This window comes from Salvia hispanica, chromosome 3 (genome assembly GCF_023119035.1).
Source record: "Salvia hispanica cultivar TCC Black 2014 chromosome 3, UniMelb_Shisp_WGS_1.0, whole genome shotgun sequence".
Classification (NCBI taxonomy): domain Eukaryota; kingdom Viridiplantae; phylum Streptophyta; class Magnoliopsida; order Lamiales; family Lamiaceae; genus Salvia; species Salvia hispanica.
In genome coordinates this window covers 50763602-50788367 of record NC_062967.1, presented here as the reverse complement: position 1 = coordinate 50788367, position 24766 = coordinate 50763602, and the positions used below count along the sequence as shown (strand labels likewise).

The window sequence follows — 24766 nt, the reverse complement described above, 5'->3', positions numbered from 1 at the left end:
TTTAATTGGACAGACCAAATATATGTCAAACGGGCCAAGCTACCACAAATAGGACTATTTGTTTTTTATCTTAAACTTTCTAGATCCTTTCCTACCATCCTGCAACATTAAATACCATTGCTAATTTAAAAAAATATCTCCAATCGTACCTAATCTCTATGCCACTTGTATTCATTTCATAATTTATTAGTCAACCAAAGTCAATGGAGTGCATATTACGTCGTATTTATTCCTCGACTTTCCATGATTTCTTTTTCAAAAGAAAAACTCCTTTCTGCAAGGTGTTAGATTTACAATCGGCTACAAAATCTAATTAAATTACCAAAGAGAACTTATAGTTAGAGATACCAATCACTTTTGAGGTATCTTGAGAATGCAGGTTAAGATATTTCTATAAGTAGTTTATTTAATCTAATTTTTTATTTAAAAGAGGATGTCACTTCACATGGACTAAGTCAATGTGTAATCGGCAATAGTTTGTCCAGTTAAAGTGGGCCAACCCTTGCTTTACGGTCATATGCATGCCACTTTTCTTTGACCGCACTTATTGGCGCCAATCAGGAAATATAAATTCTTTAAAATAATGATAATTAAGAATAACAATTTAGGTCATCCACATTACTGTCTCAATTTAGGCCCCATTGCACTTTTTACCCCATCTTTTAACTAAGAGCATCCCCAATGGAGATGAACTTCTCAAAGCCTTTCTGACGAACTTCCCAAAAACACCTCCTGCTACGTCATAAGGACCTCTCATAGCCTTCTCAGCACTGCCACGTCATAAGGACTTCCTACTGAACAGTAACGGACATCCCATAGCCTTCCCGCGCGGACTTCCCGCAATAAAAAAAATTCACAAATTCACCAAATTAAACAATTTACGAAATTAATAAACAATATATGGTATTAAAATTTCGGCACAAATACGAAGAAAATGCAACGATTTTATTTTTTTTAAAAGCATACATATGCGTTGAATCTATATAGTTTGCCGCTAGCCAACGGTGGTCTTCATTTTCAACGATATGATATGATTTTTGTTTTAGGCCTTCATTTTCAACGATAATACATGCATTAGAGTTTTTTAAAAAATCGTATATATAGAGTTTGCAACGAGTCGTATATCCAGAGTTTGTAACGAGCCATATATTTAGAGTTTGCAACGAGCAGTATATATAGAGTTTATAAAAAAAAAGAATCGTGTCGGGACATCTGTCGATTTGCCACAATGGCGGACGTCCACCCGCCGTCGCGACGGACGTCCCGGGGATGCCGCGGATCTCCCGTGTCCGCAAAGGACATCCGCGTCGTTCGTCTTCACGCGTAATGGCGGACGTCCGCGATGGACGTCGGGCACGCCGGTCAGACGCCCGGCGGACGTCCGCCGCTGCTGATGCTCTAAGAGACAACAACCCTCCATCTCTTAATCATCTCATCTCTTAACTATTCATTCAATTTCATTTTTTATTTTTATTTTCAACCAATTCAATTAATAAAAACACACTTCATGAAATAAAAGAAAATTACAATTTAAAATCCTAAAAAAACACATAATTAAAATTTTTTAAAAAAATAAAAAAGACATAATTTAAAATACTAGAAATTAAAAACTGCACACTTAAATTATAAAAACTACTCCGCCGGCGAATCATCCCCCGAAGGCGGTGGCGGTGCACCGGGTTTCAAGTCGAAGCCGCCCTCGCTGTCGAAGCTTCCGTCACCGGACATTTCTGCAAAAAATTGGAGAGGAAAGAGAGATGATATGTTAGTGATGAGAAGAAAAAAAGATGAGAGATGTGTGTTTGTGTGTAAAATGAAAGAGGTAATGGGAGTATTTATAAAATAAAAAAGGGAAAAAAAATAATTTTTTTTACCATTTAAAAATTTATTTTTTAATTTTTTTTCCAGAAAATCGCTTTTAAAAAAAAATTATTTATTGCGTCAGCACGATGACGTCCACTCACGGGCCTCGCGCCAGAGCTCACCAGCTTCATCTCCAAGAAGGGCTACAAGACGCGACGGGACGGGAGTGCCGCATCACTGTCTCGATGCGGTCTCGTCTCGCCGAGACGAGACCGAACCCGCATCGAGACAGCGATGCGGGTGCCCTTAGGCTGCCCATTAATAATGAGTGAAAGAGTTACAATTTATAACCTAAACTTTAGAAAGGTTCGATTTGTAGCCTTAACTAATACTCCCTCCATTTTATGAAAATAACAACTATTTCCATTTTGGATCCTTCCCTTAAAATAGAAATAAATTTTAGAATCTTTATATTTTAGAACATGATCGCACAATTCACTAGCTCCACTTTCGCTACTTTTTCTCTTCGTCTTTTTTACTTTACTCATTTTTCCTTTCATCTCTCTTACTTTACCAATTATTCTCATTTACTTTATCAATTGTGTTTTAAAATCCGTGTCGTTTCAAATATTTCTATTTTTTTAATACAGAGGGAGTATATTCTTATATTTGAGAAATTATTTCAATTTCTCATAGAAAATAGACAGTGTTTTTTGTCCTACAATCTACATTTTTTCATGGAAAATATAGAAAATGTTTTTCGTCCTACAATCAAATCTATTCGACCCAATCAAATTATAGTGTTTTTTATTCAATCAAATGTTTTACAAAGGCGTTTTGTAACGAAACAAACAAAGATAGTTACAAAAAGTCTACAGATCAGTGTAGATTTGGTAATACTTTGGTTCGAGATTCAAATCCTAAAGCTTTAGGATTGATAAATAGTAACATTTGTGTAATATAGTAAAGAGTAACAGACATTTTCAATATTTTTCATTTTTCACTAACAATAAAATAAATTGGTAGTACTAACATCTAATCGAAGATAGTCTAAACTCCAAAATAAAATACAGTAAATATTTCTGATTTTATGCAATGTTTATTACTTTCTACAGAGGAAGCCGTCGTTTCTAGCCAACTTGTCGAAAAAAAGAATAAAAAAGCAAGAAAAGAGAGGGAGGAATTCTAGAAAGAGAATGAATCTAGATAGAGAAGAGTTAGATCGCCCTCAAATTGCTGTGAATACGACTGCAAATCCACCTCTCTATGCCACTCTTCATTATTATTACAAATAGGAATAGCATTTGCTTTCCAAAATGGGAGTCCCTCTCAAAATTTCTTGCAACCTCTACAAACTTTCTCAATCCAAGTCTCCCCTGCCTTAAAAATCACGTCTTTGATTGACCCTATAAATCAATTGGGAAAGGAAAAAAGAGATTGAAATACAATAGAAGCTTCGACGCCTCATTGCATTACCACTTCTGATCCAGTGCTTTTCGGGTGGATTTGAGGTGGCAAATTTTAATTTTCAATGTTTTTTTTTTTCTGGCAAAAAAATGATTTTCTGCAATTTCTTTGAGCTATGTATTTTCACTTGAGGTTTTGTAGCTGAATGTGATGAGATATTGTTTTGATTGCTCAAATTATGTGGCTGGCAATTCGGGCTTCTGTTATTTGAGACTTTGATTTAGTATTTTTTGTCCTTTTTCAGTTTAATCAATCGTGTATATATATGTGTGTGTGTGATGAGGTTTTATGCATTTTGGTGAGCATGAGAGCTGTGAGCAGTGGATGTACTCATGTCTTCTTATGTTTTCTCTTGCAACAGATTATCTGTTGATTGGTTGGATTGCCTTTATCAATGGTGAGAGTTCATATTCATGATTTAACAATTTGGGGATAATTTGATTTTGTGAAAATGGGCTTAATTATGTGTGTGTTATGTATGATCAGGGGGAAGCTCCAGCTTTCATTTCTGATGATTTTTCAAATGGTCTTCTCTTGAAATCTAAGGGCTGCGAAACAATCATCAACATGGGCTGCAATAGAACAGTATGATGATTCCCTATCTTGAATGAAATGCTATGCTTCAAGTGTCCTTGTTTGGTGATGGTCCTTTTATTCTTTGCTTGATTTTTATTCAGTTTGTCATTGGTGCCATGGGAAATGGATCTGATTCCTCCATTGGAGTTCGGATTTTCGAGAAATCCACCAGCGAATGGTAATGGTCTCTTGAGGATTCTGATGTTGGTGCAGTTATCTTGAATTTGAACACTGTGACATAGCTTTGAATCTTGAATTGTGTTGTAGGGTGATCCCAACTGTGTTTGGGACGAGACCTACGCTGTCAAAGGGTCACTCGGCTATAGTTTTGGATGAAGATCGGATTTTGGTCGTTAAGGGTAACTCGACCTCAGATGATTGCTTTTGGTTTCTTGAGGTCTGTCTCCCTTTTATTGCATCACTTGTGAGAAGCTGATGATGTTTAGTGTATGTATACATGTTGTGTCTAGTTTTTGATGCCTCTTATTCGACTTTTTTTAGGTTAACACTGTGTTTGTGAGAGAGCAGAGAGCTAGACTAGGTTGTGAAGTGGTTGCTTGGAGTAAAGGTGTGGTGGGCGAGGCTCGAATACCCGTTGTCATAAGTGGTCCTTCGGGGGTTGGTAAAGGCACCCTTATTGCCAAACTGATGGAGGACTTCCCAACGATGTTCGGGTTCTCAGTGAGCCACACCACCCGAGCTCCAAGAAGCAACGAGCAGAATGGCGTCCACTATCATTTCACTGAACGTGCTGTGATGGAGAAAGATATACAGGATGGCAAATTCTTAGAGTTTGCAGCGGTTCACGGGAACCTCTATGGGACGAGTGTAGAGTCGGTTGAGGTGGTTACCGACCAAGGAAAGGTATCAAATTGTTGTTTCATTGATGAGAAATGATGAGCATTTAGTTCAAATTTGAATGTATGATTCATGATTTTGTGTAGAGATGCATTCTTGACATTGATGTTCAAGGGGCTAGATCAGTAAGGGATAGCTCTCTCGAGGCCATATTTATCTTTATCTGCCCTCCTTCGTTTGAGGAGCTTGAGAAACGCCTTCGTGCTAGGTAGACAAGTCTTGTTACCTTTCTATGCTCAATTGTCGTGTTATTGACATGAAGTTCGTGTTTTATTATAAAGGGGGACTGAGACAGAAGAGCAGATCCAAAAACGTCTACGGAATGCTAAGGCAGAGATTGATCAGGGAACCTCGCCCGGGCTCTTCGATCATACCTTAATTAATGATGATCTGGAGACGTGCTACGAGAATCTCAAAGTGATTGAAATCTTATTATTTCTCTGTATATGTTTGTTCAAATTTTCAACATAATTCTGAAACTGAATCTCACAAATCTTGCAGAAATTATTAGGGCTCAGTGATGGGAGTGCCAAAGCTACCAATATCTCAGGCGAGTTTTTAATTCCATCAAAAATTGAAATCTATTGCTCGTAATATTGAAATCAGTACGCTCGTTTTTCAGCTCCAGAGATGGTCCACGTGCCTGTGGAACACACCGTCTCAAAAATCGACCAGAAGATCCTCATAAACTGCAATACTTCGCACCAAGAGAAACCGGCTAGCAGCATGTCTGTGCTGGATTTATCGTCAATCAAGGGTGGCGCGCCTGGCAGGACAAGGGGTCTGAACTTCTACGCGGCTGGGCCATCCACGACCGGCAGTAATGGCTTCAAAGTGGAAAGCTAACATCAACCTCTCTATTCTAAAGATATTTCATTTACCTTACTTTCATCCACAAACTTACCTAGTAGTTTAAGGGCGTACGGCTTTATAAACAAGCGTACGCAAATAGCTAACAAACTATTTTCACCCCCCGTGATTTCATGATTCATATGTTGGATTCTCGCGTGGAGAAACACGAATATTGATTCCCCCTGTTGTTGGGATATGATAGAAAATTCGAACTTTCCTTCGACATGCACTTTCTTCTCATCTTTGGTAACGATCTTCGGGATTTAGGTAAATTTGAAAATTACATCACGATGGACTTAAACCTCAGACCTTGTTAGCCTGCATGATGATAGGCTACTATGGAATCTTCATGTGCAGAGCCAACTAGTGTGTGTAAGTAGAGTCAATTTTGCATGGGATGGATTCTTGAAATAAAAGTGAATAGACAGGTGCTTGTTGTCTGTGCACAAACCACATGTTGTATGTGATTCTGTGCATTTTATATAGCAATAATAGCACATGCTTGCCATCAATATACAGGGAAAATAGGACCACCTTTGTAGCCAATCTAACTGGATTTTGCAAGCATTATTATTAGATTTTCTGTCTCTCTTTTGAAGCATCAGAGATTCATAATGCAAATTGTTCGAGACTATCAGAGACTAATTTGTAGGCGAAAAAACTCATCGGACCGGACTAGTTTCACGTGACACGTGGCATTGTTATTCGATCGATTATTTGGCTAAGTCTTCGTAATTGAACAAAGATTAATTCGTAGGCGGAAAAAACTCATGAGACAAGACTAATTTTATGTGGCATTGTTATGTGATCAATTATTGGCTGGGTCCTTCTTAATCGAATTGGTTACTAAAGTTTGATTTTTTCAAAATGAGTACTACCAAAATTTATGAATTACTATATTATTAAGCAAAATATATTAAACATAAATAATAGTATAAATATAAGGTTTAATATTCATTTTAAAACAATAAATTTCACTAATTAATTTGATATAAGTATTGGTAATAGTATCTGTAGGCGTCTATAAGGTATCTGGATTGAGAAAGCATAGTAGATATTATTATATTCTATTATGATAAAGTAGTATTTGAATCGGAAACGCAAGTATTTGATGCATAGCAAATTGGTAATAATGAAAGCATATGTTCTAAGTCGATAAGAATTTGGTATCGTCAAGCAAAGAGAAAAATGTGTGGTTTGATATGGAAGGAATACAATATGAATAATATCCTTGCTACCACTAGAACTGTCATTAAAAAATTAGTACTATTAATTAGGAGTGTTTGCTTTTTATGATTGCTAGAGGATTAATGATTGAGCATTTTTTTCACTTATTACTAGGATGTTTTCAGTTTTACCATTACATCAGTTCAAATTATACAGAGTTATTAAGAATTAAGTGACTTCATAATTAGTCTTTAGAATATTCTTGTACGTGATATCTTTGAATACATAAGCTCAATTTACATATATGGATTTACATGGGTAAAAAATAAAACACTGATTGATCTAGTTTTGAACAATTGTATTCTTGAAAATAAAAGAAAATGAATGAATCAGGGGCCATCATCTCCATCTCCAATCAAGTTACAAATGTCAGAGCATTCTGACAAACTGTACAAAATCATAGAAGCATTAAATAAAATGAGGGAGTCAAATTATACTACTAGTAGAGTGTAGAGAAAAACATGCATACTAGTAATTTTTAGTGAATGAAATATATAGTGTTAAAATAAATGGAAGGAGTAATTAAATTGAGATGAATTTAGTAGAGGCTTACCAATATTTTCGACTTCGAAAACCATCCTTGAAAACAACCAGTGGTCTGCACATATTGAAAATCACATTTATTTATATCAAAACTATAGTAAGTGTACATAATGCATATAAGTCATACCTCCGGATATTTAAGGGGCCTTCTCCGGGGGACCCTAAACCGCCTCGAATGCAAGTGGAGGTGCACTTATTCGTGCAAGCCTCCGCTTTCTTCGATTTGGGCTTTTGTATCTTATATCTTTTTTTGCAATCCTTTTGATCGGGGCCGCAGACACTTGACAGCGTCTGCGGCACGTTGGAAAGCGTCTCTTCTGCTGGCGCCGCCACCTCAATGGCGCCTGCAGACAATACCAGCGCCGCGGTGGCGGCCACGATTGAGACGGCTATGGTGTTTCCTGCGGTGATGTGGTGATGGAAGATGGGAGCTTTTCTCGGGCATTTCATTGAGCATCTTGCGCCACCATAGAGAAGCATTCTGATTTTTTTATTTTTTTTGGAATTTTGTTTTTGGTGATTGGTTTATCCATAAGTTCATGCTTCCTTCATTTTCAACCCCAAGTTTTGGCATTTTGAATTTAGTTTTTAATATACGAAAAAACGTTACTATTTCATTCTTTTTTGTAACCTTATTGAAAATAAAGAATCCAAAATTTGTGACAAAAGTGGAAAATAGTTATTTTCAGTAAATATATAAATAGTACTACTAGAAAACATATACCAACAATTAGGTACTTTTTTTACATTCTCAAATTGAAAAACAGAAAAACATGCTCTTCCAATTCCTTTTTTTTTCCAACTTTGCATAGATGATCCTTTCATTGTAAATATTTTTTATCCTATTTGAATTTCATGTTTTATTCCTCAAGCGCACGACACCCGCACATAACAACAATAATAAAGCCATATCGCACGGCACATTTCTCTCCAACTTTACTTTCGCCTCTGTGTGTGAGCGCGCGTTTCGATAAATTTGTTCGAAGATAATCCCTACATTCCAAAAATGGAAGAGAGTTTAACCACTGATGCTGCTGCTTTTTATCTTCATCTCTATCTTACCAGAACAGATTCTTCACTAACAACACTCTTGATGATTTCCCATTCGAGGGATCTTTGAAATCACTTTGCCTCCCATCTTTTCAAGCTTCCTTCCTCGGATTCAACCAAGAATTCTCCACCCTTCTGCCCATAACTCTCAGCAGTCACACTCTCCGATCTCTCGAACCTTCCAATTCACTTCAGACAACAGTAGATCATCATCAGTTGCAGACAAGGGCCATGTCGATCACATCTCCTATTTTCAAAATATATCGAATTCGATCCAATTATATTTACTTTAATTATATATTGCATAATAAAATACACTCTGTGCGTATTACGTGCATTTTCATGTATGCGCCAACGGCGCACAAAGTAGAAAATACCACGCCACACGTAGGCGAGACTATTACCATTTCAAACGACTCGACAGCGCATTCTAATTCTTAACATGCATTCGAACAACTGCGTACAAATACAATATGAAAACTCAAGAAATCAAGCCAAAATCATTCTGTCTTTTAGCCTTTCTCACAACAGTTTTCAGCAGCAATGCTGCGTTGTTCGTTTATCCTCAACTCCTTGCCTAGAGATTAATCTTGTATTTTGCCTGTACGCTCGCCCCTCATGAATCCATAGATGTCAACGCGTATTTCTTAATGAGCAGACTGAGTATCTCGCACCTGCATTACCGAGCTCAGATTTATTAGTCAATGGCTAATTGCTTCTAAATACACGAACTTTCATTCAGATTATAGGTATGTTTTATACCCTGGACTAAAAATTATAACACCAAACTTTCAATTGTTCTGATTTTTCTCATGATTGTCAATTTCCTACATATTAAACTATTAATGATATCATAACAAGTTGAAGTGGATGATAAATTCTACAGTAGTAGCTCTAGTGTAGAGCTATCTAACTACATTGTTTAGTCATTGGTTAAAATGAGAAGTAGACATTACAAGAAAAAGGGCATTAATGTATCAGTTACCTGCATTCCTTCATCATCTGAATGCCCTACTTCCAGTCGAGCCGCGGCAGTTGGGCCTGTGTCGGTGTCGGTGTCGTACACAGGCCACCTGTTCGGAACATCGTCCACTGCCCCCCTCATATCAGCACTCTCATGATCATCATCCGGTTCATGATCATATTCCGGATCTTCTTCTGCCTCGTCTTCAATATACTCGACCGACCCAACCGATTCTGTTTCCTCCGAACTAGAGCTCTTCCTGCTTGCTTGCCGTTTATACGGTGAGTAGCCCGCCTCATCTGCAATCGCCCTTTCTGCAACGAAGAAGGGCCTTATCTTCACCGGACGCCTCTCTAGCCTATTCGGGGAAAAGATCGAGGGCATTGCAGAGAAATTGTCGCGCCTTCTAAGGAAGGGTTTTCGAGTTAGTGAAGGCTTAATCTCTACTCGAGACTCGTCCCCCATTTCTTTCAGATCCTCTTCAATCAAGTCATCCGGTAACTCGAAAGGATTCTTGCTTCGTTGTGATAAAACTGAAGGAGCCGAGCCGGGGACTGAGTCCTCAGGCAGATCAAACGGATTCCGTCTTGCTGTGGAAATAGGAGCGACTTGGAACTGAAAATCGGAGTTTTCTAACTCCATAAAGTTTATCTCCGGGATCATGCTCCGATTCCTTCTCCTCGTTAAAATCCTCTCCAGCCGTTGATTCCTTTCGATTTCCGAATTTCCAACTTCCATCAGATTCTTCTGATCCTCCTCTGTCCAAGTGATGACAGACTTGGTGTGATCCTCTGTGTTGTCATCATCGTCTTCATCATCTACAGCCTCCGATTCTTGAACATCAGTCTCATCAGCCGACTCAATGCTGCTGATGCTTGATCCCGGAGATCGCTCGTTTAGGGACGTCTCGGACTTGGCATGAGACATCTGAGCAGGCTGCGGAGCGTCCTCGTCCAAAAAGGGGTGGAGCTCGTGGAGCCTCGTTGGTATTGTGCCATCGATCGAGGCATCATCCGGAGACAAGCTCTCGGACCCCGAGGCCGAACCTTTTCCCTCTCCTTCTTCGTCATCCTCGCGGTGATCCTCTACGTTCCCTCCCTCGGAATCGCACGAATCCCCCTCAGATTTCTCGTGGTCCGACTCTGATTCTAGTAGCTCACCCATCACTTTAGAGATTATAGCATAGTGATCAGCCATCACTTCCCCATCACCATCACCAGTCCCCTCTCCCTCCCTCTCCTTCTCCTCACTCGACCCCTCACCCTTCCCCGTGTGAACCCGATGATCGCCGAACCCCTCGCTCTCCTCCCCACTCTCGCTACTCTCCGACTCAATCTCACTTGATCCATCTACGCCTACACTAACCCCCTTACTCAATCCGTCTCCGCCTACACGAATCTCACCTAGGTTACGCCCTAACAAACTCGAATCCACGCTCAACTTCCTCTCAACACTCTCACCACATTTCTCAATAAAATGCTTCTCATCCTTCTCAACAACACTAGCATTATTATCATTGATAAATTTGTGATTTACGCCCTCGTATTTGGACTTCATTTCTTTCTCAGTCTCGTGTATGCTCTTCTGCCCATAATACAATAGGGTTCCGAGCAACACGGCCACGCAGACTACAACCGGAGAGACCGAAAGCAACAAGGGCGTCATTAAAGGAAATGCCCTTGAAATGAATATCATCCCACACACAATAAACACAAGAAATGGATGATGCAAACACCCTCTAATTGGATACATCACACCTTTCCTCATATGATTCCCAAACTCCATTAATGTAACCCCCATTTTATTCCTCCTTAAATCTGCAGTTTTTCATATAAATCCAATAAAATTGAGACAATGTACATCATCAAATCACAAGAAATTAATCAGAATTAATTCTCAATGCTCACCATAAAACTGTTATGGATTAGGATTAGGATTAGGATTCGGAAATTCAAGATTCAAATAGCATCTGAGTAATTCAAAACAAGAAAGTAAATCAATTTAATCTGCACATACACATAGATAAATATTGGATGGGAAATTGATATAACTATGCCAGCTGAAATAGAGATCAAACCTTCAAAACCACAATCTTGAAAAACATTTGTCTCGCTCCCACTTTTTCACCTTTTCCATTGAATAATTCAATAACTATTTCAAATTAGAAAAATTGATAATCATAGATTACAAAATATTTGAGGGCTTATAGCCCAAATAATGGTGTGAGACTGAGCCTATGTGTGATCAAAGATAGCAATTTTTTGTGAATTATGGGGTCAAGGATGAGGTGATCATTGTTTTCTGGAATTTGGATGTTTGAAATTCTTAATCTGATTTTTTTCTATGATAGTTTGGAAGCCAAAGATAGGATGCATACCATTTTTAGATTAACCATTTGTGATTTGCAAAAAATGGATTAGTGTTTTCTCTTGCTTTTTAGTATGAAAAAATAGGATTCAAAATTTGCATGTTGCTTGATTAAAATTAGAGCATTACAAACAATACAACAAATATTGCAAAAGATAAAAGTTTTATTCAAAACACACTTGGCATGTAGAATTAAGTTACTTACATGAGAGAGCTCATCTCTGCTCTTGCCATCTCTTGCAAATATAGGAGCATTCAAACGATATGCTCGAGAAGAGTATGGAATCCTCATCGATTCCATAAAGAATACAGCATCGTGTTAAGGTTCAAATGTAGCCGGTTGTGGAGGAAACGACAGCCAATCACACCATAACGCCCTTTGAAGTCCAATACAGTTTGGCGAATTCCAAACATAGTTGACGGTCCCTTCTATCTCCCCAGCCTCCCCATCCTCTAAACCCGGGTTGATAGCTGGGTTGATGCTTGTACACATGCAGCCCCCAATCCAATTTGATATTAGCAACTGTATCAGTTTCTTCGACATCAAAACTCAATACACCATTATCAATACAGGCCGCATTATCGCTCTGACCTTGATGCAAACCGCATTTCCCAAAGTGAACAGCGCTCGTCCTAGGTGCCCTCAACGAGTAGACAGGGCTCCCAAACGAAGGATAAACAGTAGCCCACATTGTAATATCCCAGTTATAATCATCAAACGAGCAAAACTCCACAGCCTTCCTATGAATCATCCGCCACACTGTCCTGTTAAAAGAGTAACCCACGTTCCCCATCCTCTCGGCTATTAAACTCCCCCACCCTTCCCCCTTCGACTTCACCTCAGACGGAGCCAGATTCGCAGCATAGCAATCTGGGCACGTCTTAGGCTTCAGCTTCACAAGAAGCTGCAAGTTGCGGTATGCATTGGGAAAAATGAAGTGATCCTCCTCTATGAAAAGGATATGCCCCGAATGCTGCCTCGTTTCCTCTAAACCATCCCACACCGTGTTCATCATCCACCACCAGTGATGCTTCAACGACACTATCTTAGGCAACCTATGGTATCCATACTGATCCGGGGTCCCCACGCATTTCTTCGCCACTGCATCGTCCTTATCCCTACAATCACTCGATGAAACACCCGGGAATCCCTCGGGGAACACATGAGGCGAAAAAGGGGCAAAGATCTGTTTCACTTGGCAAAACATGATGCCCTCCACAACCTTGTTCATCTCATCAAAGTAACCATCATGGCTAACAACGAGGAGAGTCTCACCAATCCCCTCGACTTTCGACAGGCTGTCTACGGCTACACGAAGATATTGAGGCCGGTTATGCACATACAACACAATGACTATGTGATTGTGAACTAACTTAGGGTATAAATCTGAGTTCCTAGGCAACATCTGATTACGCTTCTGTAGTGAAATAGACAACTCATTCTGCCGAGGAAGCTTCGAATTCTTGCTAGAATTGAAACTATGGTTACAATTCCATCCTAAACTCTCATTAGCTGAATATATGGTGATTAAATCTGCAATTGTATTGGCCCTAAACAATAACAGCAAGAAAACAGCTCCAAAAATAAGGATCAAAATCAACCGGCATAAACCCAAAATTTTCATCTGGGTTTTTCTGTCAGAAACCGTCATGACCGCCCAGCACAGGTAAACACTACAAAATGATTAAAAGATGAGATCTTTACCGAAATCATGATCCGAATGAGATTCAGCGCGGATCCTGTGATTTCTGTTGAAAACTTCAGTTTATTTTGTTCAAAAGAAAAAGTAATGCATTATGCTATGAATACATCACTTTAATTTTTAACTTTTAGAAACAAGTCAGGTTGATAAAATTGATGTAAGTTCAAAAACTTAGGATAAAATTTATAAATAGAAAAAACTTGAATAAATTTAATAAAACGGGGTAAAATTGATCATAGTCACGCATATAAGTTACTAGTACATAAAATAATCATCAAAGTTCGAAAAAGATTGGATGGCCCGTTTGATAAGTTAGTAATGCCTAGATATAGATACTTATATGACTATTTCTAAATGTTTGATATCATAGTTAACCTATTATGTCAGCCCGTGGTTTTCTCTATGGCCCATCCGAGCCTGCAAATTTTTCCTTAAAATACAAAGATATGTATCTCACAAATTTGGTCGCATAGCATTTCTACCTCATTTATTATGATTTATCAATACAAAATCAAGATAATTTCTTGCCTACCAAACAACAAACGAAAAAACCTTCATCTGAGCTTATCTTGACACGAAGCCCGCATTTCTTATCTTATTTAACAAATCTTGTTATATCTCATCTTTCTTATCAAACGAGCCCTAAAAATACCAATTACTTTAGTTAGTTCTCATTATATTTTAGTAAATTAGCAAAATTTATTTATTAATTTTTGTTAATATAGCTTGGAAGATCGAGTGATTTATGGATAATCACTCTATGTAAGCCTCACCCTTATTGATTACTGAGATCTACAAAGGTAAAACAACGTCTCATGAAATAATTGATTTTAGAAAATAAGGTAATTTTAAACCATGGGGCCTAACCCATACTGATAAATTATAAAAATATATTCAGCATTGAAATTTTTGGTCATTTTGCAAGCAAATGGTTTCAATATTTTTCGTAATTCCATTCGTTCTAATTGGTCAAAATGAGCCAATTTTACAATTGGCTACATGTCAAATCAATAATCGAGACTCAACATTATATTTTTATAGTATGAGACAAATACTCCCTCCGTTTCGCCATAGTTGAGTCATTTTACCATTTCGGGAAGTTTCTTCATAGTTGAGTCGTTTCCAAATAAGGAAATAATTAGCACATTAACTGTGATTTAGTCATATTTATTAACAACCCTTATTAGCAGTAGAGTATTAATAGAGGAAGTAGAAAGTGGCGCCCCTTTTGGTTAATTGAAATGTTAAATGGCGCCATAATTTTTGACGAAATTTTTGTAAATTTCCTTTCTTGAATTTTAAATGTTACAGCTGCCAACATTCGAGTGAATAAAAAAAGACTTCATTTTACTCAAGTCTATGTATTGTCGGCTTGCTTTCTCTCTCTTAAACTCAGAATTTATTTTTTAATATGTGAATAATAAACAAATGAATAAATAATTTAAAGAATGAATTATGGTCGTACAATTTTTTTAGTTTAAATAAAAGTGTCAAATCAAAATTCATATTCAAATTTAAAAACTCCAACTACTTCATCTACTTTATTATCTATCCACTTAACCCACTAAACATCCCTTTCTTAAACTCCGTGCCCCTAACCTCCGCCTCAACTATTGCGAAACGGAGGGAGTATTAGCTAGGTAACATTTTTTATTTTTTACCATAGTAAGTACATTGGAAGTTCTTGGTCTCTTGGACATAAGTCAATATTTTACAAATTTGCATCTTTATGTTGATTTCTAATTAATTTCCAATCAAAGGCTGATTGAAAACTGTCTTTAATTACGGAGCTTAGGATGTGACGATACAAACTACAAATTTGAGGAGAAATCTACACAAATTTCACGTCAGCAAATCAAACATTTTTAAGATTTTTATGAAACAACTCAGAGAATCAGCCCTCAATCAGGGTGGCAGAAATTTCCAAGGGAGAGATTACTCTTCACAAGGAAAAGACTTTACTTGTATATGAGGGCATCCCGGCCTGGTCCGACGCCTATGTAGTGAACGGGTACACCTACGAGCTCTTCTATCCTCTCTACGTAGTCACGAGCTGCCTTTGGTAGCTGCGAGTACTCTCTGATGGAAGAAATATCGACCTGCCAGCCAGGCATAACCTCGTATTCGACCTAGAAAGAGACAACCAAGGTGAGGAAATTACCGACTAAGAAAAGGGAAATACAAAAGTAGTAATATGAGAGAGAAGTAAAAATGTCTCTAGAAGCGTGACTTATTCCGAAGATAATAAGATGAGGGCTTACTTGGATCTGCTCCAGAAGACGAAGATCTCCGGGGAATGAATTGACTATTGAGCCATCAGGTAGCTTGTAAGAAATACCCAACTGGATTTCGGGTAGATCAGACAATACATCGAGTTTGGTGAGGTTCAGAGACGAAAACCCATTTATCTGAGAACAATATTTCAGTGCAACTATGTCCAGCCAGCCACAACGACGAGGGCGGCCAGTAGTGGTGCCAAACTCCTGTCCAGCAAACCTAAGAAGATCGCCGCCTTTACCCAGTATTTCTGTTGGGAAAGGACCTGATCCAACTCGTGTTGTGTATGCTTTCACCTGCACCATTGTCAAACAGAATTCATACAGCGATTCAGAGTACAAATACTGAACATGAACAAGGTAATTCTACAATTATGACAAATTCATACGAGAAAAGCTTACCACGCCTATAAGATCACCAAGGACTCTAGGAGCAATACCGAGACCGGTGCAGATTCCTCCAGCAGATGGACTAGAAGAAGTTACGAAAGGGTAAGTTCCAAAATCTATATCCAGCATGGTTGCCTGACCACCTTCTACCAAAATCTTCTGTTTCCGAGATATGGCATCGTTCATGAAATGCACAGTATCAGTAATGTAAGGTTCCAACCTCTCAGCAAACCTCTTATATTGTTCAACTTGTTCCCTGAGCATTTCAGGGGTATAGTAAAAACCCTTGAATCTTGAAGCAGCGTCAGATAATAGAATATCTAGCTTCTGAGGAAATGTATCCATATGCCTCAAGTCACTTACTCTTAAGCCATTCCGAATAACCTTGCTTGAATAGCAAGGGCCAATGCCTCTCCTGGTGGTGCCAATAAATGACTTAGCAAGTTCGGCTTCCCTAAGCCCGTCCACAACTTGATGAAAATCAAACAGCAGGTGAGCACGGTCAGACACAAGTATTCTTCCTTTGCAAGAGACTCCATTGGCTTCAAGCCCATCCACTTCCTTAAAGAACCCTGGCAGATGCACCACAACTCCATTACCAATCACACAGACTGTTTCTTCATTAAGAATTCCAGAGGGAACGAGATGAAGTGCAAACTTTTTGCCCTCTGAATTGTAAATTGTGTGGCCGGCATTAGCTCCACCCTAACAGTAAATAGCGTTGAAGAATTAAGAAAAAGCAGGTCACAAAAATGAAACCACAATCTTCTTTTAATGCGACTCAAAACACTATATATTCAAATAAAAACTACGCCAACATTATATATCATCTGCAATAAATGGAAAGACACTGTCGAGTAGTCCTATTGTGCACCTAAAATCGTAAATAGACCTTTTAATGCATTTGCATAACATGCTAAATAGTAATATGCAGCTGATCACTATATCAACGACGCGTTTCCTCACACAGAACAACTATTTAATTCGCATAATTTTCCATGAGAAACCAAAAACTTGACATAAAAGGAAACTCTAAACCAGAAGCACGAACTATAAGGTAGCCAAACTTAACTCCACTGGACTAAATTATTAGCATATTATCAAAAACACAGCTTTTGCATTTTCCTCTGATTTCATTTACTAATATGTAATCATCAACTACATATGTAAACGGTGAGATACACTACATTCGCATAAAATTACAATCAAATCAATGCAGCAATCAAACATTATTTTTTGTTAGCTGGTGAGAGACAAACAAAATTACAATTCCAAGTAGCGAAAATAGCAATAATCAATACAGGAACAAACGAAACTAACTCCACATACCGAAAAGCCCTAAATTCGAAGAAAAAACTAGAAAAGCGGAGCAAAATTGAACCTAAAAGTAAAATGCGCGCACAACTACAGACCTGACAGCGAGCAACGATGTCGAAGTGCTGAGCGAGAATATCAACGAGCTTTCCTTTGCCCTCGTCCCCCCATTGGCAGCCTAGCACGCCGGAGACGTGACTGAGATCTGCAATTCGGGTCAATTCCAATCGAGACTCACCGAGTCCTTGGTCAATCACGGCAGAGACGCTCTTCGCAGCGGCGGAGCAGATGATCGCCTTGTGCAGCTTGTGGGTGGGAAGCGAGAGAGTGAATTGGGGATGGGGGTGGGACCCGCCGTAGAGCGTAGCGTTCCACATCCGCGTGGCGGAAGATAAGGAGGTGGAGGAGGAGAGATTCATGGTCATGGTGGAGGGGAAGGAGAGAGGAGCGAGGGTTAGAGAGGAAGTGAATTGCAGATATAGTCTTCCACTACCATGTGATTCTTCTTCCCTGTTGCTAGATATTCTTCTTTTCAGTAAAATATAGTAATATACACCCTCCCATCCCATAAGAGTCACACTTCCGTTTCTGCACTCATTTTATAAAAATGATACTCCCTCCGTCCCATAAAAGTTGAGTCGTATTCTTTTTTAGTTCGTCCCATAAAAATTGAGTCATTTCCTTTTTTAACAAAAGACAAAACATCCAATCACTCTTACTTTATTCCATCATTTACTTTACTCTCTCTATTCCTACTTTTTTCATCTCTCCTATTTCTTTAATATAAATTCTTACTCTTCGTACCTAAAAGTTTTGTCTCAACTTTTATGGGATGGAGGGAGTAATAAATAGTAAAAGTGAGAAATGGTAAAGTAAGAAAGAGAATAATGTAGAGAATTTCTCCACTTAACTATTTATTATTATTTATAAAATGAGTGCAGAAATGGAAGTGTGCAGACGGAGGAAGAGGAAGTATAAGTATCTTATTTATTCTGATATTCTAATGGTATCCAAAACCATTTTATTTAGGTTTTATGAATAAATTTTATTTATTTTTGGATTAATTTAAATCCTTTTTCTCAATTTTATAAATAAAAAATAGTTAGATATTGGTTTTAGTTAAAATATGAGATGATTGTAAATAAGGAAGCAGTCTCTCCGAGTCAATAATGTAATTTTCAGAATTTCTATTATTTTATTAATTCTTTTATTATTATTATTATTATTATTATTATTATTATTATTATTATTATTATTATTATTATTATTATACTCCCTCCGTTTAGAAAGATATGTCCCATTTCCTTTTTCACACTCGTTTTACAAAAATAATAATAAATAGTTAAAGTAGAGAGTGAGTAAAGTAAAAGAAAGAATAATGTAGAGAATAGTCTTACCTACGTTATTCTTTCTCTTATTTTACTCTCTTTCAACTTTATCTATTTATTATTATTTTTGCAAAACGAGTGTAAAAAATGAACTGAGACAATCTTTATGGGACGGAGGGAGTATATCTCTTGCAGTATTTTGATTGCCTGTTTCAGAAAAAATAGTTGGACCCTTTAGTTTTTGTTAATACTCCATTCGAGTTTTCTAGTATCACATTTTTACAAGTTAATGATTATATATACTAGTATCTCCCCCATCAAATAAATTTTTTTAAAATATATATTATTATATTTTTGTAATTTAGAATTTATATGTTTGATACTAAACAATCTAACTAAATAGAAATGTCGGTATAATAATAATAATAATAATAATAATAATAATAATAATAATAATAATAATAAGTGTGAAAATAAAATAAAAATATAATAAACTAAATCACAATTATAATTATAATTTCGATTTAGAGTAATATAAGTAAAATTTTAAACCCAATTATGCAGAGTTTAAGTTCAGAGCATGATTATAATATTTAAAATTATAGTAATATTAAAACAACAAAGACGCATATTAAACATAAATATTTTGATATATACTACTACCTACTTACTACAAAAAGATATTCCATTTTAGCAATGCATAGTGCAATTCAATACTAAAACACCCTCGATATGAAATTAGTACTCCTAATATACAATATGTAATCATCATAGAAAAATTACAATAACGAACTATATATTAAATAAATAAATAAAATATAAACTACATTCGTATTTCATCAAATTCAAAAATATAATTTATTAAATTAAACAAGTAAATTTATTACATTAATCCAATACATCATATAAATCCTATCATATAAATCCTCAAGCGCTTGTTACATCTATTATGTTTCATAAAAAAATAATGTGTAAACTTTTCACTTATAAATAATTGGACCAACTAATTGGAAAGTCCATTACTAATAAACAATTTAGGCTTAAAATGTCCACCTCCGACTTCTCTTCTCATTCAATACACCTCAATCTTATCTTTTTCCCCAACCTCCTCTGGCCGACTCCACCTATCTCCAGTACCCTTGATCTTCACCGGTCGTCTCCAGCACTTTCCTTGTCCTACATTGGCACCATCTTCTCCATCAGCCAATATACCTCCACTACATGTAAGAATTTCAAATTAAAATCAACTATACATTGTATATTGCAATTTCAACAAATATTTATTATTGAAGCCTTAACCATACCGGAAAATATGTTTTCAATTGCCCTTGGAGATGCTCTTATCCATCGGAATAAATCACTTCTCATACTTTTTCTTATCTACCGGTAAAAAAATCTCCATCTGTAGTCGTCAATCGCCGCCTCAGCTTATTATCTCCTTTTTCCCTACCCGCTCTCTCCCCGGAGCCCCCATACACATATCAAGAAAGAAAGAATTGGTTTTTTTAGAAATTTTCCATGTCCATATACCAAACAATCTATTCCAATTTATTTATGGAGACACCAAGTCAGAGAAATGTGCATAAGAAATTCATCCTCATTAATGTGTGATCTTGAGGCTGCTCACCAAAGAAGAGCAAAGAAGAGGAAAACAATGAGGAAAGTAATCAAAGCATGAGCACTTCCATCAACTGTCGATAACTATCAAACTCGGAGAATGAACTGGAAATAATTTTACATCGACAAAGAGGCAAAAACCTAACCTTCTCGCCCGAATGATATTGAGCTACCAAATCGATTGCACTACATTCAATGTAGTTTCTTCTTTTTCGTCAAAATTACATGAAAGAAAATACTTATAGGAAGATTTCATGTACTTCACTACTCCAATAAACCAACTACATAGCAATTACATATAATTACTAATGATTTATGATTATGAAGTCTTTATTTTATTTTATTTTACTATAATATTCATAATGACAATTTTATAAATATCTCCAAAACTCCCCTTTTATATATTTATAGATTCCATTATGCAGTATATTTCACATATTTCACTTTTTAAGTTGTCTATTGCCTTTTGATTGTTTTTTTACCTATATTCTGCCTTTCTTTTTATTTTTATGTGGCACTATTGATTATTTTGTGTTTTATGGAGTAGTATGTTTTCGCAAAAATTAAACCTAATAGGCCTGGAGGCTGGAAGCATAAATATAATCTAAAAAAGACCCAACAATATGGCTGAATGGTTGACTGAAAAAACTAAGAAGGAAATAAATTTGATACAATACTCAAATGAATAAAGAAATAGTTGCTATTTTTTTAGTTAACATAATTGAGTTCCTTAAACTATGATGGGACTGCATGGCATAGAGTTGTAGTAATAAATTTATGATATAGTTTTCATTTGTTTACATGATTATGCATTGTGAGCTTGTCGTCGTTCATGTCTAGTGCATATAACTCGTTATAGCTTTGTGCCCCCATGTCCAGAACAACCCAATTTTATTTTATTTACTTAAAATGCCCATCATTTGCTGATTAATTATTGTAATCAAATTTCTTTATAGGTAACATCCTTTCTGGGTTATTCTTCGTCTCACCGGTTTAGCACACTCTTCTATCTCTATTTCCTATATATATATATAGTCATTACCACTATTTTAGTGGAACAATACCTAAAATGAATTATTTAATCTAGAGAATGGACCATCGAGATTAAAACATATGAATGTCAACTTTTCTCATAAAAATGTCAAATCGGGATTAAATATACGAATGTTAGCTTGTTTGTAAAAATGTACTCTACACAAATGTGAGCTCATTTATAAAATTGTCAACCAATAAATGAGACATTGTGTTGACATTATTTGTGTTGATATAAGATTAGGAAATTTAACAGCCTAAAGATGGAGTAGTTATTATTGCATTATCATTCTATCTATCACTTTGTCTCATATCTTGAAAATTGCAGACCAATCTTTGCGAGAATACGCAATAAAAAGAGCACCAAAGAATTCCCACCATATCCATACTTAGCAGCCATGATGAATTGCATGCTACTTAGCCTCCATACAGCACTCTCGTTATCACAATATATTCATTCGGTCTATTCGTGGAGATCATTTTCCTCTCTATTTTCTTCATAAGCTCTTCCAATAACAATTACCGGGTAACCACTTAATTGTTCAATTGTTTTTATCATTAGTTTCATCATCTAATTAAATAATTAATTACTCCAATATTTAACTTGAATAATTGATTATATTCACATGCATTTTCGCCGAGCTTGTTGGCGTCACTATTCTTGCTATCCATACTATTGAGAAAAGCTCTATGTTTGTCGGAATCATCTGCAATCTTTTTGGGATTATTATGTATGCTTCCCTCTTTTCATTCTGATAAATAGTTATCACCTTAAGGGCCAGTTTTTTAGCCTTGATAATACATGAAAATGAAAGTAGTCCACCTTTTTCTCTCTGTTTTGTACCATTGATCGTTTTTCCATTCGACCCGGGATTTGGGTCTTCGACCCGTCCTTTTTTACTGTTTTAGGTAGAATTCCATTGTTAAACAATCCAGAAAATCTTGTGGGTTTATTTTCCAATTTGGGGGAGTGTGGAAGGACTATAATTCATCTTCCTCATCTACCCTCGACACCTCATTGCAGCGCTCCAAACTTTGCGAAAGGATTTCATTTTGTGGAGGTAAGTTTTATACAATTGAAACATTTGATTATGTGGCCTTTCAGATCGAATCTGGACTTGCTTCTTCCATCGGTTCGAGATCGGTGCAGTTTTTGCAAATTTGATTTTGAACGATTCTTGTAGCTCACTTGTCTCGCCGTGTTTCATTTTGTTAATATGAATTATTTATGGTTGATTGTGTGGTCTTTCAGATCGCCCCTTCAATTTTTTCTTCCGTGGGTTCTAGATTGGTGAACTTTTTGCAAATTAGATTTTGAACGATTCTTGCAGCTCACTTGTTTCGCTGTGTTTCATTTTGTGAATATGAATTATTTACTATTGAATTGTAGAAGATATGCATACACATTTTAGGCAGAGCCAAAATCAGTGACTTTTACATCATATGTATTATCGTGGTTGTGAATTGCAAAATAAGCAGTAGCGGTGTCTTTTGTAGATTTCCCTGTTCTTCGACAATGGCATCTCCAGTTTCGACGACGGCACTTGTAATTCAACTGATGGAGGAGGTTATGCATAGCCATCAACTTGATGTTATTGCAATGATTCTCATATATCTACAACAGAACCGTCGGAGGCTGAACCAAAGATCTGTACGAGCTATTTATGGTCGTATCAAAAGGATACCAGACCAAGTGAGGCATATTAATCGCTTGGTCAATGTATCCGATGTGGCATGTTTAGAAAACTTGCGTATGGATCGGAACGCTTTCGGAAGGCTATGTCGCATATTCAGACAAACTGGTGACCTAACAGACGGCAGGTTTGTGAAGGTTGAGGAGCAGGTCGCGTTGTTTCTATCTATCTTGGCACACCACAAAAAGAATCGCGTTGTCAAATTTGATTTCCTGCGTTCTGGATACACGGTTTCTCGCTATGTTCATCGTGTCCTACGAGCTGTGATTAGGTTGCAAGCCTCTCTGCTTGCTATACCGGAACCGATAACAGATGATTGCACCGACAACAGATGGAAGTGGTTCAAGGTGTTAGCTTTTACAGCCCAAAGAGGTTCAATATAATGTAGTTCTAGCTTTTAAACAAATTTGTTATTGATGCAGGGGTGCCTTGGAGCTCTAGATGGGACTTATATCAGCTTACACGTGCCCCAGACTGATAAACCTCGGTATCGTTCACGAAAAGGTCAAATTTGCACCAACACCTTAGCCGTTTGTGACCGGGATATGAAGTTCGTGTATGTGCTACCGGGATGGGAGGGATCTGCAGGGGATGCTCGGGTCCTCCGCGATGCTGTGAATCGCCCCAATGGATTGAAGGTTCCTCGAGGTGTGATTTAGGAACCGTTATACTTGATTCTCAGCTATCTATTACTATTGATCAAAGTTGATTATTCGATTGCAGGTAATTACTATCTATGCGACAATGGTTATGCAAATAGTGATGGTTTCCTAACTCCCTTCAAAGGTGTCCGCTACCATCTAAAAGAATGGGGGCCCGCTACTGAGGCTCCTCAGAGTCCACGTGAAATTTTCAATATGAGACACACGCGTGCACGAAATGTCATCGAGCGTGCGTTCGCTGTACTTAAAATGCGTTGGGGAATCTTGAGGAGTGCAGCCTTTTACCCGGTGAAGGTGCAGATTAGGCTTATTATGGCTTGCTTTCTACTTCACAACTATGTGCGAGGCGCAATGTTATCCGATCCAATCGAATTGGCAATGGATGGAGGTCATATTGACAATGATTTAGAAGCCGAGGCTGTTGAAAATGAGTTTGTTGACACAGTTGAGCCTACAACAGAGTGGAATACTCATCGAGATGCCTTAGCACAATCGATGTGGAATGTGGTATGTTTTTTTATGACAAAATTCTTATGTTTGATTACTTGTGTTGTGGTCAGTTTTGGCCTTAGCAAGCACCTAATATGAACTATGCAAATTTCAGTACACCGGTGCTCCGCTCTGATGCATCATCAACGAAGACAAGCAGAAGTTTCACCTTTTGAGTCAAGTTGAAGTGGTTCAACTCTTCCTAGCACTATGTAATATGTATGGGATGTTTTTGAATGTATGAACAAGGATTATGAATCATGAGCACTCTATGTTACTAAAACTCTACCCTATGCATATGAATTTGTGTGAATGAGTATATATTTTGCTCCAACACGGACTGATATAGTGTAGTTTCATATACACCTTCATCAACCCAAAATAGTTATAATATATTTTGAATATTAAAGCCCATTTAAATATCAGTTGATGTGTTTGATAAAACACACCACTTTACATCTTCAAAACAAAAAGCCTCCCAAAACACATTCAAAAAACAAAAAGGGGAGACGATGGGCATCAAATATCTAATATAAGATAAAGGTTAGCCTACT

The 24766-nt window shown here is 37.2% G+C and overlaps 5 protein-coding genes across 8 annotated transcripts; 2 read left to right on the top strand and 3 right to left on the bottom strand.

The window, feature by feature from the left end:
• The first annotated feature begins 2981 nt into the window (after positions 1–2981).
• LOC125213111 (guanylate kinase 2-like) lies at positions 2982–5779 on the top strand. Its single transcript, XM_048113477.1, has 10 exons — positions 2982–3314; positions 3632–3667; positions 3757–3855; positions 3948–4024; positions 4114–4243; positions 4348–4710; positions 4791–4912; positions 4986–5121; positions 5206–5254; positions 5327–5779. The coding sequence occupies exons 2-10, from the start codon at positions 3665–3667 to the stop codon at positions 5548–5550; spliced, it is 1203 nt and encodes a 400-aa protein (XP_047969434.1). The 5' UTR covers positions 2982–3314; positions 3632–3664; the 3' UTR covers positions 5551–5779.
• A 1226-nt stretch (positions 5780–7005) lies between these two features.
• On the bottom strand, positions 7006–7893 carry LOC125213112. The gene is made up of 3 exons (XM_048113478.1): positions 7454–7893; positions 7337–7381; positions 7006–7170 (listed from the first exon to the last, which is right to left on the bottom strand). The coding sequence occupies exons 1-3, from the start codon at positions 7804–7806 to the stop codon at positions 7113–7115; spliced, it is 456 nt and encodes a 151-aa protein (XP_047969435.1). The 5' UTR covers positions 7807–7893; the 3' UTR covers positions 7006–7112.
• Positions 7894–8648: 755 nt separating this feature from the next.
• LOC125213110 lies at positions 8649–13476 on the bottom strand. Of its 4 annotated transcripts, XM_048113473.1 has the most exons (5): positions 11913–12058; positions 11418–11467; positions 11248–11309; positions 9362–11157; positions 8649–9050 (listed from the first exon to the last, which is right to left on the bottom strand). In XM_048113473.1, exons 4-5 carry the CDS (start codon positions 11138–11140, stop codon positions 9024–9026), a joined length of 1806 nt encoding a protein of 601 aa, XP_047969430.1. In that variant the 5' UTR covers positions 11141–11157; positions 11248–11309; positions 11418–11467; positions 11913–12058; the 3' UTR covers positions 8649–9023. The 4 variants fall into 4 exon arrangements, 3 of the variants coding, with proteins under 3 accessions (XP_047969430.1, XP_047969432.1, XP_047969431.1); XM_048113475.1 differs by lacking the exon at positions 11418–11467; XR_007174859.1 differs by lacking the exon at positions 8649–9050 and having other exon boundaries at positions 10982–11157; positions 11913–13476.
• A 1666-nt stretch (positions 13477–15142) lies between these two features.
• LOC125215190 (adenylosuccinate synthetase 1, chloroplastic-like) lies at positions 15143–17915 on the bottom strand. The gene is made up of 4 exons (XM_048116534.1): positions 17489–17915; positions 16089–16781; positions 15672–15983; positions 15143–15539 (listed from the first exon to the last, which is right to left on the bottom strand). The coding sequence occupies exons 1-4, from the start codon at positions 17813–17815 to the stop codon at positions 15369–15371; spliced, it is 1503 nt and encodes a 500-aa protein (XP_047972491.1). The 5' UTR covers positions 17816–17915; the 3' UTR covers positions 15143–15368.
• Positions 17916–22200: 4285 nt separating this feature from the next.
• LOC125216909 (protein ALP1-like) lies at positions 22201–24546 on the top strand. Its single transcript, XM_048118695.1, has 5 exons — positions 22201–22428; positions 22865–23408; positions 23484–23709; positions 23785–24230; positions 24328–24546. Exons 2-5 carry the CDS (start codon positions 22884–22886, stop codon positions 24346–24348), a joined length of 1218 nt encoding a protein of 405 aa, XP_047974652.1. The 5' UTR covers positions 22201–22428; positions 22865–22883; the 3' UTR covers positions 24349–24546.
• The last annotated feature ends 220 nt before the right edge of the window (positions 24547–24766 follow it).

Excerpts from the sequence above, each read along its gene's own strand:
- LOC125216909 (XM_048118695.1), top strand. The coding sequence starts at position 22,884 with ATGGCATCTCCAGTTTCGACGACGGCACTTGTAATTCAACTGATGGAG. Across the intron at positions 23,409-23,483 it reads ACAGATGGAAGTGGTTCAAG|GGGTGCCTTGGAGCTCTAGA; the intron begins GTGTTAGCTTTT and ends TTATTGATGCAG. Across the intron at positions 23,710-23,784 it reads TGGATTGAAGGTTCCTCGAG|GTAATTACTATCTATGCGAC; the intron begins GTGTGATTTAGG and ends ATTCGATTGCAG.
- LOC125215190 (XM_048116534.1), bottom strand. The coding sequence starts at position 17,815 with ATGACCATGAATCTCTCCTCCTCCACCTCCTTATCTTCCGCCACGCGG. Across the intron at positions 16,782-17,488 it reads ACATCGTTGCTCGCTGTCAG|GGTGGAGCTAATGCCGGCCA; the intron begins GTCTGTAGTTGT and ends ATTTACTGTTAG. Across the intron at positions 15,984-16,088 it reads TTGGTGATCTTATAGGCGTG|GTGAAAGCATACACAACACG; the intron begins GTAAGCTTTTCT and ends ACAATGGTGCAG.
- LOC125213112 (XM_048113478.1), bottom strand. The coding sequence starts at position 7,806 with ATGCTTCTCTATGGTGGCGCAAGATGCTCAATGAAATGCCCGAGAAAA. Across the intron at positions 7,382-7,453 it reads GGCCCCTTAAATATCCGGAG|ACCACTGGTTGTTTTCAAGG; the intron begins GTATGACTTATA and ends CAATATGTGCAG. Across the intron at positions 7,171-7,336 it reads TTTCGAAGTCGAAAATATTG|TTTGTCAGAATGCTCTGACA; the intron begins GTAAGCCTCTAC and ends GATTTTGTACAG.
- LOC125213110 (XM_048113473.1), bottom strand. The coding sequence starts at position 11,140 with ATGGGGGTTACATTAATGGAGTTTGGGAATCATATGAGGAAAGGTGTG. Across the intron at positions 9,051-9,361 it reads CAGATGATGAAGGAATGCAG|GTGCGAGATACTCAGTCTGC; the intron begins GTAACTGATACA and ends TCGGTAATGCAG.
- LOC125213111 (XM_048113477.1), top strand. Across the intron at positions 4,244-4,347 it reads ATTGCTTTTGGTTTCTTGAG|GTTAACACTGTGTTTGTGAG; the intron begins GTCTGTCTCCCT and ends GACTTTTTTTAG. Across the intron at positions 5,255-5,326 it reads CAAAGCTACCAATATCTCAG|CTCCAGAGATGGTCCACGTG; the intron begins GCGAGTTTTTAA and ends CTCGTTTTTCAG.